General features: G+C 47.2%; 1 protein-coding gene and 3 non-coding genes across 8 annotated transcripts in view; 3 read left to right on the plus strand and 1 right to left on the minus strand.

Moving 5' to 3' along the window:
* TOP6BL (TOP6B like initiator of meiotic double strand breaks) overlaps positions 1–17,360 on the minus strand; it is a 108,984-nt gene that overhangs the window by 58,177 nt on the left and 33,447 nt on the right. For 4 of the 5 annotated variants that reach the window (XM_075585243.1, XM_075585241.1, XM_075585242.1 and 1 more), the window contains one exon: positions 4,464–4,699. In XM_075585243.1, the coding sequence (XP_075441358.1) occupies positions 4,464–4,699 (236 nt within the window). Of the gene's footprint in view, positions 1–4,463; positions 4,700–17,360 lie in introns of those variants that run through there. The other variant, XM_075585244.1, reaches the window with a different exon arrangement.
* TRNAV-UAC (transfer RNA valine (anticodon UAC)) lies at positions 660–732 on the plus strand. The gene has a single exon. It is a non-coding gene; the product is annotated as a tRNA-Val (tRNA).
* TRNAV-UAC (transfer RNA valine (anticodon UAC)) lies at positions 999–1,071 on the plus strand. The gene has a single exon. It is a non-coding gene; the product is annotated as a tRNA-Val (tRNA).
* Positions 3,925–3,997, plus strand: TRNAV-UAC (transfer RNA valine (anticodon UAC)). Its single transcript has one exon. It is a non-coding gene; the product is annotated as a tRNA-Val (tRNA).

Consider the following 17,360-nt stretch of genomic DNA (forward strand, 5'->3'; position numbering starts at 1 on the left):
TTACTTGGGATATGACCTCTAGAACTGGACACAGGACTCTAGATCAATTATGTGTAAAGTGGTATATAACCACCTTCCTTATGTCCCTTTGGAGATGTGACCTACAGAACTGGAATCAGGACTCTAGATAAGGTCTAAATATGACTCTTGATGAGGTCTGAATAGGATTTGTATAGTGGTATCACTACCTGCCTATGTCATTTTTTTCAATTATGGTTCCACTGGGGATTGAATCCAGAACATCTGTGTGTAAAGCAGGTGTGATAACCAAATTGGAAAAGTCAATTGAATTTTCACACCATCGGGTGGAACAGTGCCATTGGGTTCCATAGTGTAGTGATTATCACGTCTGCTTTACACGCAGAAGGTCCTGGGTTCGATCCCGTGACACCACCTTTAACTCAACTTTTTGTTCTTTTACTTGACAGAATTGGAAGCAGGTCTCTTCATGAGGTCTGAATAGGATTTGTAAAGTGGTATCACTGCCTGCTATGTCATTTTTTTAAATTATGGTTCCACTGGGGATTGAATCCAGAACCTCTGTGTGTAAAGCAGGTGTAATAACCACACTGGAAAAGTCTCACAAGTTGAAAGACAATGGTTTACAGCCATAGCGGCCAATTGAATTTTTCACAACCTCGGGTGCGAAAGTGCCATTGGGTTCCATAGTGTAGTGGTCATCACGTCTGCTTTACACGCAGAAGGTCCTGGGTTCGTTCCCCAGTGTAACCACCTTTAACCCAAATTTTTGTTCTTTTACTTGACAGAATTGGAAGCAGGTCTCTTCATGAGGTCTGAATAGGATTTGTAAAGTGGTATCACTGCCTGCTATGTAATTTTTTAAAATTATGGTTCCACTGGGGATTGAATCCAGAACCTCTGTGTGTAAAGAAGGTGTGATAACCACATTGGAAAAGTCTCACAAGTTGAAAGACAATGGTTGTACAGCCATAGCGGTCAATTTAATTTTTACAACCTCAGGTGGGAAAGCACCATTGGGTTCCATAGTGTAGTGGTCATCACGTCTGCTTTACACGCAGAAGGTCCTGGGTTCGATCCCCAGTGGAACCACCTTTAACTCAACTTTTTGTTCTTTTACTTGACAGAATTGGAAGCAGGTCTCTTCATGAGGTCTGAATAGGATTTGTAAAGTGGTATCACTGCCTGCTATGTCATTTTTTTCAATTATGGTTCCACTGGGGATTGAATCCAGAACCTCTGTGTGTAAAGCAGGTGTGATAACCACATTGGAAAAGTCTCACAAGTTGAAAGACAATGGTTGTACAGCCATAGCGGTCAATTGAATTTTTCACACCATCCGTGGGACAGTGCCATTGGATCCCATAGTGCAGTGGTGATTGTCATGGGAGAGGGGGTATGGCCCAGGATTACATGGGTTACACCCCATTTGGCCACCCCTGCTCTCACTTGGGAAGGAAGGGGTTATCTGGACTGTGGTCCAGTAATGTGTTTTTACCTTGCTTCAGCATCCCAATGTATATTCCCCTGTAAAAAGGTATTGTTTCTGTTCCAGTGTTTGCACCAACACATACCCTGGGATTGATGCGGGAGGGAAAGGGTTAAGGTTAACTGAGTGTTTATAGCTCTTTGTTCCATGTTCCCGCCTTTTCAGGCACCATTTTGCAGAGTCCCATAGGTCGCCATTGGAGCTCCATACATTCCAATGGCAGAAGTAGCGGTTTTGGACCTGTTTCCAGCGACGACCAGCAGGTGGCGTCCGAGAGGAGGAGCGGCGGTTTCCCATTGTAAGTCAATTGGGCCATTGACTTCAATGGGGATTCCTCGACGTAGACCTCCAGGAACAGGTTGGCAGCCATCCAAACCGCAAAACCGCAGAAGCGGATACAATGTCTTTGAAAAGAGCTTTATCACTTGGTTCAAGTTCAATGAGAATTGGCGTGGGAATCTTAGGTTCTAGGGCACCTGGGAATAAATTCTTGTTGCCCCTAGGAACCCCCACACACGACCCCCATCAGGTCCGGGAATGAGAGACCCCCATAAAGGGATGAGCGGAGAAAGAGGGTCGCGCCATTGACTTTAATGGCGGAGCGGAGGTCCCATTGACTCCAATGGCGGCATGCGTACAGGTACAGTTCCGGCAAGAAAAGCTGGCAGGTATCAGCCCACTGGGCCCAACGGAACCGACTATATTAATATGTGAAGATATTAAACTGTGAATGGTACTTTGGGTCTGGTATGATAACGCAGAGCCCATCTGCTATGGTAATAGGTCAGGAGGGCAGACAAATGGTTTAGCATAAGCCCTCTGATCAAAGGTTGACCGCTCTGATTGTATACACTAGGGCGAAGAACAAAGGGCCTGAGTGGTCTGTAAGTGTCATAGTTCACACTTGCAGGGAAGGGAGATTCTACTTCAAAGGACTCCACTAGCCAGCTAGGTGCCTTAAGGCAGCGGTGCGCAATCTGTGGGGTGCGACCCCCAGGGGGGGCGCGAGACTGCCGACGGGGGGCGCGGGGTTTACAGAGGCCCCGCGCGCTTCCCGAAGGCACTTAAATTAAGTGCCGGGGGAGCTGCAGGGCCTCTGTAAACCATACTTACCCGTGGCTCCGGCGGCTTCCTCCCGGCGTCGCCATGGCAACGCGGCGTCAAAATGACGCTGCGAGGTCATGTGACGTCACGTTGCTATGGCAACGTGACGTCATTACGCCGGTGCGAGGGTAAGTTGGGGTTGGGGGGGCGCGGGAGTGAGGGGACAGCCGTCAGGGGGGCGCAGGGAAAAAAGTTTGCGCCCCCCTGCCTTAAGGTTACGGAATAGAACTGAAATGGTATATAAACAAGGCTCAGTCTATGCCCATTGTCTTTGTGTCATTCTGAGAATGCTGCATGAACTGCTAATCAAAATTCGTGTTCAAATTTTTCAAGGAATAAATTATATTTTATCATATCTAGTCGTGTTCAGTTCAACCCAGGTATTTTGGTGTATAATATAGGCCTCTCACAAGTTCCCGTGACAGTGATCACGTGTTTTACACGCAGAAGGTCCTGGGTTCGACCCCCAGTAGAACCACCTTTAACTCAACTTTTTGTTCTTTTACTTGACAGAATTGGAAGCAGGTCTCTTCATGAGGTCTGAATAGGATTTGTAAAGTGGTATCACTACCTGCTATGTCATTTTTTTCAATTATGGTTCCACTGGGGATTGAATCCAGAACCTCTGTGTGTAAAGCAGGTGTGATAACCACATTGGAAAAGTCTCACATGTTGAAAGACAATGGTTGTACAGCCATAGCGGTCATTTGAATTTATCACACCATCGGGTGCTTTCGTCTAATAACACTGTGTTCACCAAGAGTCCTATTCACTAAAAGGTAGTCTCGCTTATGAGAAGTTAGTCACACGGTCTCACTCATGACAAATGTGTCTTACTCATCGGAAAGATGTCTCACTTAATGCAAGGATCTCTCACTTATTGGGATGGTGGTCTCACTCATTGGATGACAGGCCTTCTAGATCTGTGACAACCACAGCTGCTAGAGCATTCTAGAGGAGGTCTGAATATGATCAGCAAAGTAGTATCACCATCTCCCTGTGTCTTACTTGGGATATGACCTCTAGAACTGGACACAGGACTCTAGATCAATTATGTGTAAAGTGGTATATAACCACCTTCCTTATGTCCCTTTGGAGATGTGACCTACAGAACTGGAATCAGGACTCTAGATAAGGTCTAAATATGACTCTTGAAGAGGTCTGAATAGGATTTGTAAAGTGGTATCACTACCTGCCTATGTCATTTTTTTCAATTATGGTTCCACTGGGGATTGAATCCAGAACCTCTGTGTGTAAAGCAGGTGTGATAACCACATTGGAAAAGTCTCACATGTTGAAAGACAATGGTTGTACAGCCATAACAGTCGATTGATTTTTCACACCATCCATAGGGTTCCATAGTGTAGTGGTTATCATGTCTGCTTTACACGCAGAAGGTCCTGGGTTTGATCCCCAGTGGAACCACCTTTAACTCAACTTTCTGTTCTTTTACATGACAGAATTGGAAGCAGGTCTCTTCATGATGTCTAAATAGGATTTGTAAAGTGGTATCACTACCTGCTATGTCATTTTTTTCAATTATGGTTCCACTGGGGATTGAATCCAGAACCTCCGTGTGTAAAGCAGGTGTGATAACCACATTGGAAAAGTCTCACATTGAAAGACAATGTTTATCCAGCAATACCATTGTATCACCACCTTCCTTAACAATACAGACATACAGTATTTATTGTGTCAACTATTTATGGTTCCACTGTGGATTGAACCCAAAACTTCTGTGTATAAAGCAGGCGTGATAACATTGGGAAAGCCTCACATGTTGAAAGCTAATGGTTATCCACCAATATCAGGAGAGGTATTTCTAAAAGGAAAAGATAGTTTGAACTAATAGGGACTGACGTCTTAAAACAAGTCATAAATGCTCACAAACCTGGCTGTAATTCCTCCTATTTCCTCCTTCCTCTGATTCAACGGATCCTTGCGTGACATTTTCAATATTATACTTGGTTTCTCCCTGGTTTTTCACATCCCAAACATTTATAGAGCAGCCATGGCTCGTAAATCTGTCATCGGTATCGTCCATTACCAACTCTGTAACTTGATGAGAATCTTTTCCAATGACCTCTTCAATATTTCTTCTCCTCTTGGTGTGGCGAGATGAACAACCTAGAAACATTGGGATTAAAACCGGGACACACAAAATAGCGGGTGTGGATGTAGATCTCAAGTCCACTTTATAGGAACCCCAAAGAAGGGTCTGAGAGAGCCATTCTCTTGCTCCTCCATTGCAGGTCGTCAGATAACACACACACACACATATATAAATATATCACTACTATTATTAAATATAATCTCAAGTTTCCTCTGTAGCCAGGCTCCTCTCAACCCATTTCAATATCATCTGGTTACATGGCTAAGGCTGGGATGATTAAACTGCTGCAGCAGTTAAACACAAGGTTCCTTGGGTTGGTTGGTAGGTATTTGGGCTCACTAGAGAAAGAGGGCAGAGAGACATGGGGAGGAGAGAAAGTGAAGGGTGGTAGAGAGGAAGGTGTGAGAGAGAAAAGGGTAGAAAGAGAAGGCGAGAGAAAGAAGGGGAGATAGATAGGGGTTGTTAGATAGAAGGGGAGAGAGAAGACTGAGGGATAGATAGAAGGGGGCATGTAGAGAAGAGATGGTGGCGATCCATACCATACAAAACCCTATCAGAGTCAGATATATTATGGGACACCAAGATGCAATTTGTATACAAATAAATATATATTGCAGGGCCATTGTAGACAAAGTGTCCGAGTCATTTGTATTCATCATATATATATATATATATATATATATATATATATATATATATATAGTACCAATAAGAGTACTGATAATAGTAATGTGAACTATTTAAAGTGGAGCCAAGAGGTAGCAGTATGTACCAGTGTTACAGCAGAAAAGTTCACACATGTATATGTAACCATATATTTTTTAGAGCTGGTCCCCCTTTCTCCGTCACTCACCCTCGCTCCGGTAGGGGATGCTGCGGGGGTGAGTGCATCGCCGGGAGTTCCGCCATCTTTATCATGTCTGCGGAGACTCGAGCATGCGCAGAAGCGACACGGCAGCCATCTTGCGTTTGGCGTTAGGCTCGCGCATGCGCAGATGCGACGGCCATTACAGGGAGTGAGAAGAGGCGCACCATAGTCAGGGACATTCCCCAGTTCGCACATGCGCAGTTAGCAGCGGCCATTGCAGTTCGCGCACGTGGTCCCAATGCTAAAGAGGCCCATGGGGAACTACAACTACAACACCCAGCAGCCCCAGGGGCTGAAACTCAGGTGATGCTACAGCAGCCAATAGGGCTTGCAAGATTCTCCTGCTGGAGAAAGATACATTGTTGTGCACAGACCATGCGAGTCAGTTGGTGCTGGGATAAGGTAGGGGAAAGTAGTGTGTAGGGAACAAGTGGCTTCTTACACTAGGCCAGGTTACCCCCTAGGCCCCAGCTAGGCCCAACTCCCCTTCAGTTTGTGGCTGCTCTAGGGAAGGACCCTGCAGTTAGGGACTTGCCCTGTTAGCAGTGAGTTTAGTCAGGGACACAGCTGCAGTGCTGGGTGCTCTGACAAGAAGGGTCAGTGTGCAGGGAATCATTCTCTGCAGTAGCAGAGACAGAGACTGTCTGAGCTGTGAGATCGCTCAGGAGACTATCCACCAGGAGGAGGACGCCATCGCTGAGGCTTCGGCGCTGGACACCGACGGGTCCTCTTCAGTTCTGCAGTACCCGGGTGCAGGAGCACCGGGCAGGTACAATCCAAATCACCAAGTGCACCAACTTACACTTCATCTTAGTGGGCAGCGCTGTTCCACACGTGGGTGGGGTTGTGGGACTCTTGGGACTTTTGGGTACAAGGACTTTGGGAATACTGTGGGGGGTTATTACCCATGAGGAGCAGTGTTACAGGGTGACACTGAAGGTTACTGTTGATGTCATATTGTTGATGTATGCTGTACTGTGTTTATCTGCCCATATAGTAAACCTGTTTTATATATACCTTTGGTGTATGTGGTTAATATATGTGGGTCCTGTGTTAGGGGTCATTCTACCCTTAGAATCCTACACAGGTGGAGGTGCTGTTTATGTAAGATCGTTCCAGAGGATACACCCCAGTCTCTCTCTCTCTCTCTCTTTTTCTCTCTCTCTCTATATATATATACATACACACGTAAGTGGTCTGGGTAGCAAAATACCATGGCATTTCCTCAGGTTTGCCTCCAAGTGTCCATCTATATCGAGGACACAGCATACCATGTCCGGCAGCTGGAGGGTTGCTTAGCAAGTTTTGACTTTTGTTTTATTTACAGAACATGAATTGTCTTGTTTCTCCCAAAAGCCTCCATCCCATCTTCATTCTTCTATTGGTTTCATTCAAAAGGTTGAACGGAGAGTATTGCAGGCACACATCTCATCAATTTTCAAAAAGGAAGGTAAACTGCCGGGGCACTTGGAGGTGGGGAAAATCCTGTAGTATCCCAACAAGTCACGACGGAAGAAGCAGGTACCAGGCCAACGGACTCAATCAATAAGTGATTTATTTAGCAAAATACAACCAACGTTTCAACTGCCACGCAGACTTCGTCAAGGGCTAAACAATAATCAAAAAAGTGCACTATAAATAACAAGGTACTCACCCATCTCACCTCCCTGCAAGTGTCTGATGGCGCGAAAGTCGAGAGCCTGTGACATCACGGCGCCGACGGAGACTCACACATGCGCAAAACAAACTGCCTGTCCGCAGGCATATGCACATGAGCATTACACTCCCTCAGAGAGCCGGTGTCTAGCAGGGAACAAGAGTCTGCCCCCCTCCATTGCCACGGAAACGCGACGCTCTACAGGAAAAATAGAGTAACGCGAGTCCATCTGGCAAAGCAGCAGTGAGGTGGATACCAGAACCCTACTGTGAAAGAACAGAGAAAGAGGACCAATCCCACTATGTGTCCCAGTGTACAAACCCCAGTATTCAGGTTATATACCTGTATTAAAATCATCCAAAAAGACAACATTTAATCATTAAGGAAATAAATAATCTGGATATTTAAAATGGTACACAAAAATAAACACAATAGACCATACAGAACCTAAAAAGGACTGACAATCACAAAAAACAAACATTAACCAACTAACATATAATCGCCACCAACATAGAAAGAGAAAGCAGAACAAACATGGAGCTAGCTAATAATATCACTCATTCCACATCCCTAGTAAAACTTCCAGCATGAATCAAAGATGACGGAGGTGCAGAGGCGTGAGTCCACTACTGAAACAGAAAATGATCGCCTGTCAAGGAAACTGTAAGAGATGTGTGCAGAGGTACATCTAATGGAGACCGATTAGGCTGAAATTATATCTTGGCTATATATATATATTCACACATACACACACACACACACACACACACACACACACACACAACACACACACACACACACACACACACGCCCAACAGTCAAACAAGAAAGTCTCTTATCTGTTTCTGTATTTGTAGCTTTAGGGGAAGGCCTCTCTGTTCTCCTGGGTCAGCATCCTTGTGTGCTATGGCACTTTCTGTGTCCAGGTATAGAGGTCTTGTCCCCTTGTCTTGCTGACAGCATACAGTCCTTTTGTGTGCATCAAGACATCATATTTTCCTCAGGTCAGCCCAGTTGTGGGCTAAAGAAATCTCTGCAGTCCTCTTTCTCCTTATGTCAGCCCAAATGTGAGCTAATGAATCTCTCTCCTGTTTCTCACAGCAGGCTTTTTGTGTCAGGAATCGGCGTTCTCCTCGCCTCCCACACAGAGCACCGCCTCTCCGCAGGGAGCCCCTGGACCCACAAAACAATCCTGCCTTACCGTCCTCCACGGCTCCTCGCCCCTGCCGCCATTGCGGGATCACTCCCCTCGGCGATTCCTCTGCTCAGCGCCGGGTGCGCCCACGCCCTCCTGCACGCACACCTACACGCACGCCAGCCTCAGACGTTATGTGCATGCATTCCCAGCTTACAGAGCACACGCCTAACAGAGCACTTTTTACCACTGCTCCTGCAGTGAGGCGTCGCCCCCAAGCATCACATAGTTCCATGCAAATCAATGATTACCCTCAGCTGGGCTGTAACACCTCCCTCCTATCAGGGAGGACTCCTTGCAGTCCTCCAGGCCTGCCCCCTTTTCCCATTGGCCTGCCCAGCTTTATTATGCCTGTGCTTCCCATCACTCGTCGCTCGACATAGTTCTGTATGGAAGCATTTGACTACTCTCTCAGTGACTCCTCAGGTATTGACGCGGATTGGACGACTACCCCCTCTGGCTCTCGACTTCGGCTCTACTTGGACTTCGTGACTTCTGGCATCCCTGTAACATGGCTTATACCTTCAATCATCCGCAACTCTCCTATCCCTGATCTTGGCAACGGCAATAACTACTCCTCCTCTACTACCGGTACCGGCAAGTATTATCTTCATTACTATACCTGGCCTGGCAACACTAACACCACACTCTGGACGCGCTCCCTTTGCTGCGGGTGCGTGTATCCCTACGTCCCACCTCAGCACAGGGGACGGGTCTGGTCTGCGGGCAGCACCGGCGTAACATTATGTCGAGCCCACAAGACACAGACCAGACCGAACTTCAACAGTTTCTCTCTAATCTGCTTCAGCATAACCAGGCCATAGCGGATCAAATTGTGACACTTACATGCCAGGTCACAGTACTCTCAGACAGGGTACCGACCGCGACCCCGCCAGATGTAAGCCCCCACTCCGCAAGCGCAGTTAGCAGCTCAGATGTAAGGATTCCTCCCCCCAAGCCTTATGCAGATGAACCGCAAGATTGTAGGGGTTTCCTAAACCAGTGTGAGGTGCAGTTTGAAATGGCTCCCCATCTCTACAATACTGATCGCAAGAAGGTAGCCTACATTTATAGCCTCCTCACTGGCAGCGCCCTGGCTTGGGCTTCCCCGGGTTTGGGAGCGACGTTCTGACCTTACCCAAGATTACCCGGCATTTAAAGTCGAGTTTAAACAAGTATTCGATTCTTCCGCTCGTCGGGAAATGGCATCTGTTTCTCTCCTCCAGATCACTCAGGGACGGCGAATGGTGACGCAGTATGCTGTGGAATTCCGGACTCTAGCAGCCGAGACTAACTGGGGACAAGAGGCTCTCGTCTCCGTGTTCTGGCAAGGCCTGGCAGATCCCATCAAGGATGAACTCTCTCGCCAATCCAGGCCGGATCAATTGGACGTCCTCATTGATTTGGCTGTCCGAGTGGATCAACGTATCCAGGTACGCCGCTCAGAGCGTCAGCGCACTCGCGTCCATAACTTTCATGTTCCGTTCTCCAGTACTCCCAGCAACACTCCTGCACTGGAGTTGCCAGAGCCAATGCAATTGGGGGTACAACGCATCCGCACACCGATACGGCAGTTCCGCCACGCCGGGGGATTGTGTTTCTACTGCGGATCCATGGAACATCTGGTTCGGGAGTGTCCACTGCGTCCGGGACGGGAACACCCAATGAGCACAGAGGGGCTCTCTCTGGGTGTAATGTCTCCACATCCCCTTTCTAAAGGTGAACTCCCTAAGAAACTTACATTTCCAGTCTCCCTTTCAGGCGATAAGTTCAAGACTTCTACCGCCGCTTTCATTGACTCAGGAGCTGGAGGAAACTTGTGGATCTTGAATTCGCCAGGTTAAACCGCATACCACTCGTGAGAAAGAAGGTTCCCATCGCACTCGTCGGTATCGATGGACGTCCTCTTACCCCGGCCCACATCTCCTTAGAGACTGCTCCCTTGCTTCTGTCCTCATATCTGCATAAGGAGATCTTAGTTCTCCATGCCATTCACGCTCCTGGGATACCCATCACCCTTGGTCTTCCTTGGCTACAGCTTAACAATCCTCTCATTGACTGGACTTCCTCTGCCCCCATTTCCTGGAGGCCGAGGTCAGACGAGACTCATCAACTGCTGGCCAATACCTCTGTTCCCGAAGTTATTCTACCTTCCGTTTACCATCAATTCCGGGACGTTTTCAATAAGGTACAGTCAGACCTCTTGCCGCCACACAGGACTTATGATTGTCCGATCGATCTAGTTCCAGGTTACTCCCTACCCAAGTCCAAGACCTACCCCTTGTCGTTACCAGAATCTCACGCTATAGATGAATATATCCAGGAGAATCTCAAGAAAGGCTTTATTCGGCACTCCAATTTCCCAGCAGGGGCTCGGTTTTTCTTCGTCAAGAAAAAGGACGGGTCGTTGAGGCCTTGCATCGACTACAGGGGTTTAAACCACATCACTATTAAAAATCGTTACCCCCTTCCCCTTATTACCGAACTGTTCGATAAATTACAGGGGGCCAAGATTTTTTCCAAGTTGGATCTACGTGGTGCCTATAACCTGGTGCGCATCAGGAAGGGGGATGAATGGAAGACGGCCTTCAACACGCGTAGTGGACACTACGAATATCTAGTAATGCCTTTCGGCTTATGTAATGCTCCCGCTGTCTTCCAGGATTTCATCAACGACGTCTTTCGTAAGGTACTCAATATTTTTGTTATTGTATACTTGGATGATATCCTGATTTTTTCCAAAGATCTCCAGGACCATATAAGCCACACCTCCTACGTCCTTTCCCGTCTCCGTGAACATCATTTGTACGCCAAACTGGAGAAGTGCACCTTTCATACGACCTCTACTCCGTTCCTGGGGTATATCATTTCCGATGAGGGGTTTATGATGGACTCCGGCAAACTTCAAGCAGTCACTGAATGGCCAAGACCCAACTCTCTCAAGGCCATACAACGTTTTTTAGGGTTCGCTAATTACTATCGTAAGTTTATACGGAGTTTTTCCACCATTGTGGCACCCCTCACTGCGCTCACCAAAAAAGGAGCTGATCCTTCTGCTTGGTCACCCGAGGCTATCTCCGCCTTCGAGACACTCAAGAAAGCCTTTATATCCGCACCTATTCTCCGTCATCCCAACATCGAACTTCCCTTCGTCCTGGAGGTCGACGCTTCTGATTGCGGCGCTGGTGCCGTTCTTTCCCAGAGACCCACGCCCCAAGATAAGTTACATCCCTGTGCATATTTTTCCAAGAAATTCTCGTCTGCCGAGAGGAACTATGACGTGGGTAACAGGGAACTTCTGGCCGTGAAGATGGCTCTTCAAGAGTGGAGACACCTGCTGGAGGGGTCAAAAGAGCCGTTTACTATTCTCACGGACCATAAGAACCTTCTTTACATAGAGAACGCTCAAAGCCTTGGTCCACGACAGGCTCGTTGGGCTCTTTTTTTTTCTCGATTCGATTTTCACCTGTCCTATATTCCCGGGACCAAGAACGTAAAGGCAGACGCACTCTCCCGTATACATTCTTCTGAAGAGAGGCAAGAGGAATCGTTGGAGACTATCCTTCCACATGAGAGGATTCTCGCCACGTCCACTTTCAAGAATCTTGACAAGATTTTGCACTCCCAGAGACGCATTCCCAAGGACTTGGTCGTTCCCGACAACAAACTCTTTGTACCATCCAAATTTGTTCCAGAGGTCCTGTCTTGGGGTCACTCCTCTAAATCTGCAGGTCATCCAGGTTTTAAGAAGACTACTGATCTCATTCGTCGGAATTTCTGGTGGCCAAGGATGTCTCAAGATATTCTGGAGTTTACCCGCGCATGCCCCACGTGCGCTCAAAGCAAGACTCTCCGTCAAAAGCCTCAGGGTTTTCTGTTACCCCTTCCAGTTCCCGACCGCCCCTGGTCCCACATTTCTATGGACGTCTTCGTGGAGTTGCCCAAGTCCAGAGGAATGAACACTATCTTGGTGGTCGTGGACAGGTTCTCGAAGATGTCCCATTTCATTCCACTTAAAGGATTACCCACCTCCCCCGCCCTTGCTGATATCTTTACGGAGCAGATTTTCCGGATTCATGGGATCCCTTCGTCCATTGTGTCTGACAGAGGTTCTCAGTTCGTATCCAAATTTTGGAGAGCTTTCACGAAGAGATTGGGCATCTCTTCTTCCTTCTCTTCCGCCTATCATCCTCAGTCCAACGGACAAACGGAGAGAATCAATCAATCCCTGGAGAAGTACCTGAGATGTTTTATATCCGATTTCCAGGATGATTGGGCTCAACTCCTCTCTTGGGCAGAGTATGCCGTCAATTCTGCAAAAAACGAGTCCACCCGGGAGTCACCCTTCTTTATAAATTATGGGTTCCACCCTCCCTGTCTTCCCATCCCCAACATTTTTTCTGGAGTACCAGCCGTAGATGAACGCATTTCTTCCCTCCAAACCGCATGGTCCAGGATTCAGTCTACCCTTCTCAACTCCTCCCGCAGATCGAAATTACAGGCCGATCGTCGTCGTCGTTCGGCGCCCAGTTACAAAACAGGGGATTTGGTATGGCTCTCCTCTAGGAATATCCACCTCAAGGTACCATCTCCTAAACTGGCACCTAAGTTCCTGGGACCCTTCCCTATTTGTGAACAAATCAATCCTGTGGCATTCCGGCTCCAACTACCACCCAGTATGAAGATTCCCAATGTCTTTCATGTGTCTCTCTTAAAACCATTTATCTCCAGTCACTTCTTTCCGGATCAGACTCGTAAACCGGATCCCATTACGGTACAAAATAACGAGGAATACGAAGTTCACTCGCTTTTGGATTCTCGCCTATCCATGGGTCAGCTCCAGTTCTTGGTGCAGTGGAAGGGCTTTGGCCCTGAAGAGAGATCCTGGGTACCTTCAAAGGACATTCATGCCCCGGCCCTTCTTAAGTCCTTCAGGAAGAAGTTTCCAGAGAAACCGTTCTTGGACCGTCCTGAGGCCGTTCCTGAAGAGGGGGCTACTGTCAGGAATCGGCGTTCTCCTCGCCTCCCACACAGAGCACCCCCTCTCCGCAGGGAGCCCCATGACCCACAAAACAATCCTGCCTTACCGTCTTCCACGGCTCCTCGCCCCTGCCGCCGTCGCGGGATCACTCCCCTCGGCGATTCCTCTGCTCAGCACTGGGCGCGCCCACGCCCTCCTGCACGCACACCTACACGCACGCCAGCCTCAGATGTTATCTGCATGCATTCCCAGCTTACAGAGTACACGCCTAACAGAGCACTTTTTACCACTGCTCCTGCAGTGAGGCGTCGCCCCCAAGCATCACACAGTTCCATGCAAATCAATGATTACACTCAGCTGGGCTGTAACACCTCCCTCCTATCAGGGAGGACTCCTTGCAGTCCTCCAGGCCTGCCCCCTTTTCCCATTGGCCTGCCCAGCTTTATTATGCCTGTGCTTCCCATCACTCGTCGCTCGACATAGTTCTGTATGGAAGCATTTGACTACTCTCTCAGTGACTCCTCAGGTATTGACGCGGATTGGACGACTACCCCCTCTGGCTCTCGACTTCGGCTCTACTTGGACTTCGTGACTTCTGGCATCCCTGTAACACGGCTTATACCTTCGATCATCCGCAACTCTCCTATCCCTGATCTTGGCAACGGCAATAACTCCTCCTCCTCTACTACCGGTAACGGCAAGTATTGTCTTCATTACTATACCTGGCCTGGCAACACTAACACCACACTCCGGACGCGCTCCCTTTGCTGCAGGTGCGTGTATCCCTACGTCCCACCTCAGCACAGGGGATGGGTCTGGTCTGCGGGCAGAACCGGCGTAACATTTTGTAAGAGTCCTAATCAGCCAAGTGGAGTCTGGTTGAATGCCTGTGTGCAATTAACCAGCACACTGCTGGATTTAGAGGCAGTTTATCTCAAACAGTGATAAGTCCCTTTTACAGAAACACTTCAGATTTTGTTTTTCGTTAATGTATACACACAAGGGGCACTCAGCACTCAGCCCTCAACCTTCAGTGGTTTATTTCTCCATTAGTGACACTAAACATTTTAAACACCGTCACTTTAAGAAACAAACAAAATCATAAAAATAATATCTACTCCTGTCAGGAGTCTAACTCACATGCATATCCCTATCTGCAATTTTGGCTGGGTAAGCCAGTTACCAACTTTAAATAACACACATGTAACAGGGGACTTATCCCTGTTCACAAATGTGCCTCTAATCCAGCAGTGTGGTGGTTAACTGCTGGTAGGCAATTAACTAACCTCACCTACCTGATTGCTTAGAAAAGCCTGTCTTGTGAGACAGGAAGGGACTCCTTAGCTCACTTGTGGGCTGAACTTTGGAGACAGAGCAGTGGTTCTTGAGTCTCCCAGGAGAGACTGACCAAGAGAACACAGACCTCTGGAGCTGAAAAATAAGACTTCTAAACCTGGATGCTGACATTTTCTGTGCACACACGGGTGCGGTTCCAGGAGAGCAGAGAAGCTTACTCTACAGCAGCTAACAGATAAGACTTTCATTCTTAAGAGACTTCTTATATCTGCTTATTACATGCTATGTGTTTGGGGCTGGGAGAAATGCTTAACTAAGGGAGATGGGAATTAATTGCATAGGATTTCACTAGAAATACTCCCAAGTGAATAGAAGCTTTGTTCACCCCCTGTGTTTGGATGATTTCCTAATGAAAAGGAAAAGGCACAATAAAGCCTTATTATAATTTCACCTTATAAAAGTCTCCAATTGTGTACCTCTGTGAACGTACGTCTACATATGGTGTCCGAAGTGTGAAATTTTTTTGTTATGCTTTTTGCCTACAAACAGTCTGAGCAACATAGAAAAAAAAAAAAACCTCATGCAGCAGAGATCAGAGTTAAAGGGATACACACCACTGAAAACTTACAAAACCACAGATGGACTCTTTGCCCCAATCCCTAGAGGAGAGAGACTGCTGAAGCAGCTAAAACTTATTTGCCTATCACAAAGTGTAATATGGTCATTGAAATAGGGGTTTTGCCTTCCAGCCATAGTCAGGGTTCAAGAAGTGAGTCAGCCCTTAAAAATGGATAGGTGTTTGTTGTTTTCAAAAAGTTTCGCTGAAGCAGTGAATACAGATGGTGACCCATGAGTGGTACTGATTTTGCAAATAAAGGTTGCCACACCGCATAGGGCTACCAGCTGTGAATGGAGTATATGCAGAAAAGTGTGAAAATTGATACAAGACTGTGCTGAAGCAGGGGAATTTTTAGCAAACAAATGCTGAGTGTAAAATTGCCCTATAGGGGAAAAAGGGATTACTGAACTGTGTAAAAGGTATTTCAAAAGCCAATTGCTGAATGTTGAGTCACCCTGCCGGGAGTGAAAGAAATAGTCCATTGCAAAGAATGTTTTTTTTTCTGCAAGTAAAAAAGTCTGCCTATATATATCTTGGGAGCAAAATCCAAAGTGTGAAGTGTGAATGCCATAATACCCAAAGATGAGACTGAAAATTACTGAACTCAGGCAGAAAACCAAATTCTGTTGCTGAAGCGGAGAGATTGCACCTAGCAAGTAAATGGTGTAAAGCAAACAGAAATGTTTTCCTAGCAACAACACATTCAGCATACCTAATGAGATTACACCTAGCAATTAAATGGTGTAAAGCAAATAGACTTTTTTACCTAGCAACTGCACATCTTGTATACCTGATAAGAGAAAATGCATGCACAGTACTGCTGATATTGAAAAAAAAAAAATTACCCAAGAAAGAAAAGTCTACAGAGATGCCTGTGAGAGCTACGACCTCTACAAGCAAAATATGCCCATCTGTAGGACTACCACAATTGGGGGTTCTAGCAAATACAGTGGCAACAGCTGCAATAGTGCCTCCTGAGGTCAGGAAGAAAATTACACCTGATAGCCTAAAAATGGTTCCTGTAATGAACCCTACCCCACGGAAGAGTGGCCATTCCAGTCCAATAAAGAGGAAGACATCTCTTACGGGGAACCCGAACCAAGTCACACCCACAAAACACCCCAAGAATGGTGGGGGTGCCTGAACTCGGCACGAACAGAAAAGACCGCTCCCTTTGATGACGAATATGATCAACAGGAGACAGAGCGGGAGCAGCAGATCACCTAATATTTCTGTTAGCTAAAGCAACTTCAAGAAAAGCCTGGCGTATATAATGAAGCTGCTAAAATTTCAAATGAAGATGGAGACCCCAATATCCCTGAAGGGACGGTGTCATCCAAATCAAAAAGGCGGAAAAAGAAAAGCGGTTCTTCACTTACCGTGGAAGGAACAGACACGTCCGCAGATCCTGTGGAGGAAAAGGGGGACCGAGTTGCCCTGCAGCCTAGAGAAAATGGAGAATTTGTCCCGCGGTTAACCGAATATCCAGAGGGCCCAAGGCAGAAGTCGTGTACCCCAAAGAAGTGTCTGTCCGGTGCCAACAGTGAGGAACCCTCAACCAACCATCCCAGGGAAGTGGAGCCGGAACCAGTGAGTGATGATCCCTTGACCAGCCCTGAAGATGCCCTGAAAAATGCCAGGCATGACTGTGATATGCTCCGTGAACAATTGAAACAAAAGGAAGATGGTTACAGAGCTACAGAAAAATAACGTGAAGGAATATGTGCTCGCAATGTACTCTTTAGCCAGGACAGAATTGGACGATCTCAAGACTGAGCTAGATACTGCAAAGGCTACTATTTCCGCCATGGATGAAAAGCAGAGCCAATCTGATGAAATGGTGACTACGCTAAAGCGGAAGTATGAGGAGGCACTGAAGCAGATGACAGTCTTCCAGCAAGAGGTTCACACTCTTCGCATAGAGCTGAATGCCTCACAACAGGAGGTCAACAGTGTCCGGATAGAGGTGAACGTATCTCAGAAAGAGGTTCAGACACTCCGCAGAGCACTGGATGCCTCACATCATGAGACCAACAGCTGCCGCACAGACCTGGAAGTT

This window comes from Ascaphus truei, unplaced genomic scaffold (genome assembly GCF_040206685.1).
Source record: "Ascaphus truei isolate aAscTru1 unplaced genomic scaffold, aAscTru1.hap1 HAP1_SCAFFOLD_997, whole genome shotgun sequence".
Taxonomy (NCBI): Eukaryota; Metazoa; Chordata; class Amphibia; order Anura; family Ascaphidae; genus Ascaphus; species Ascaphus truei.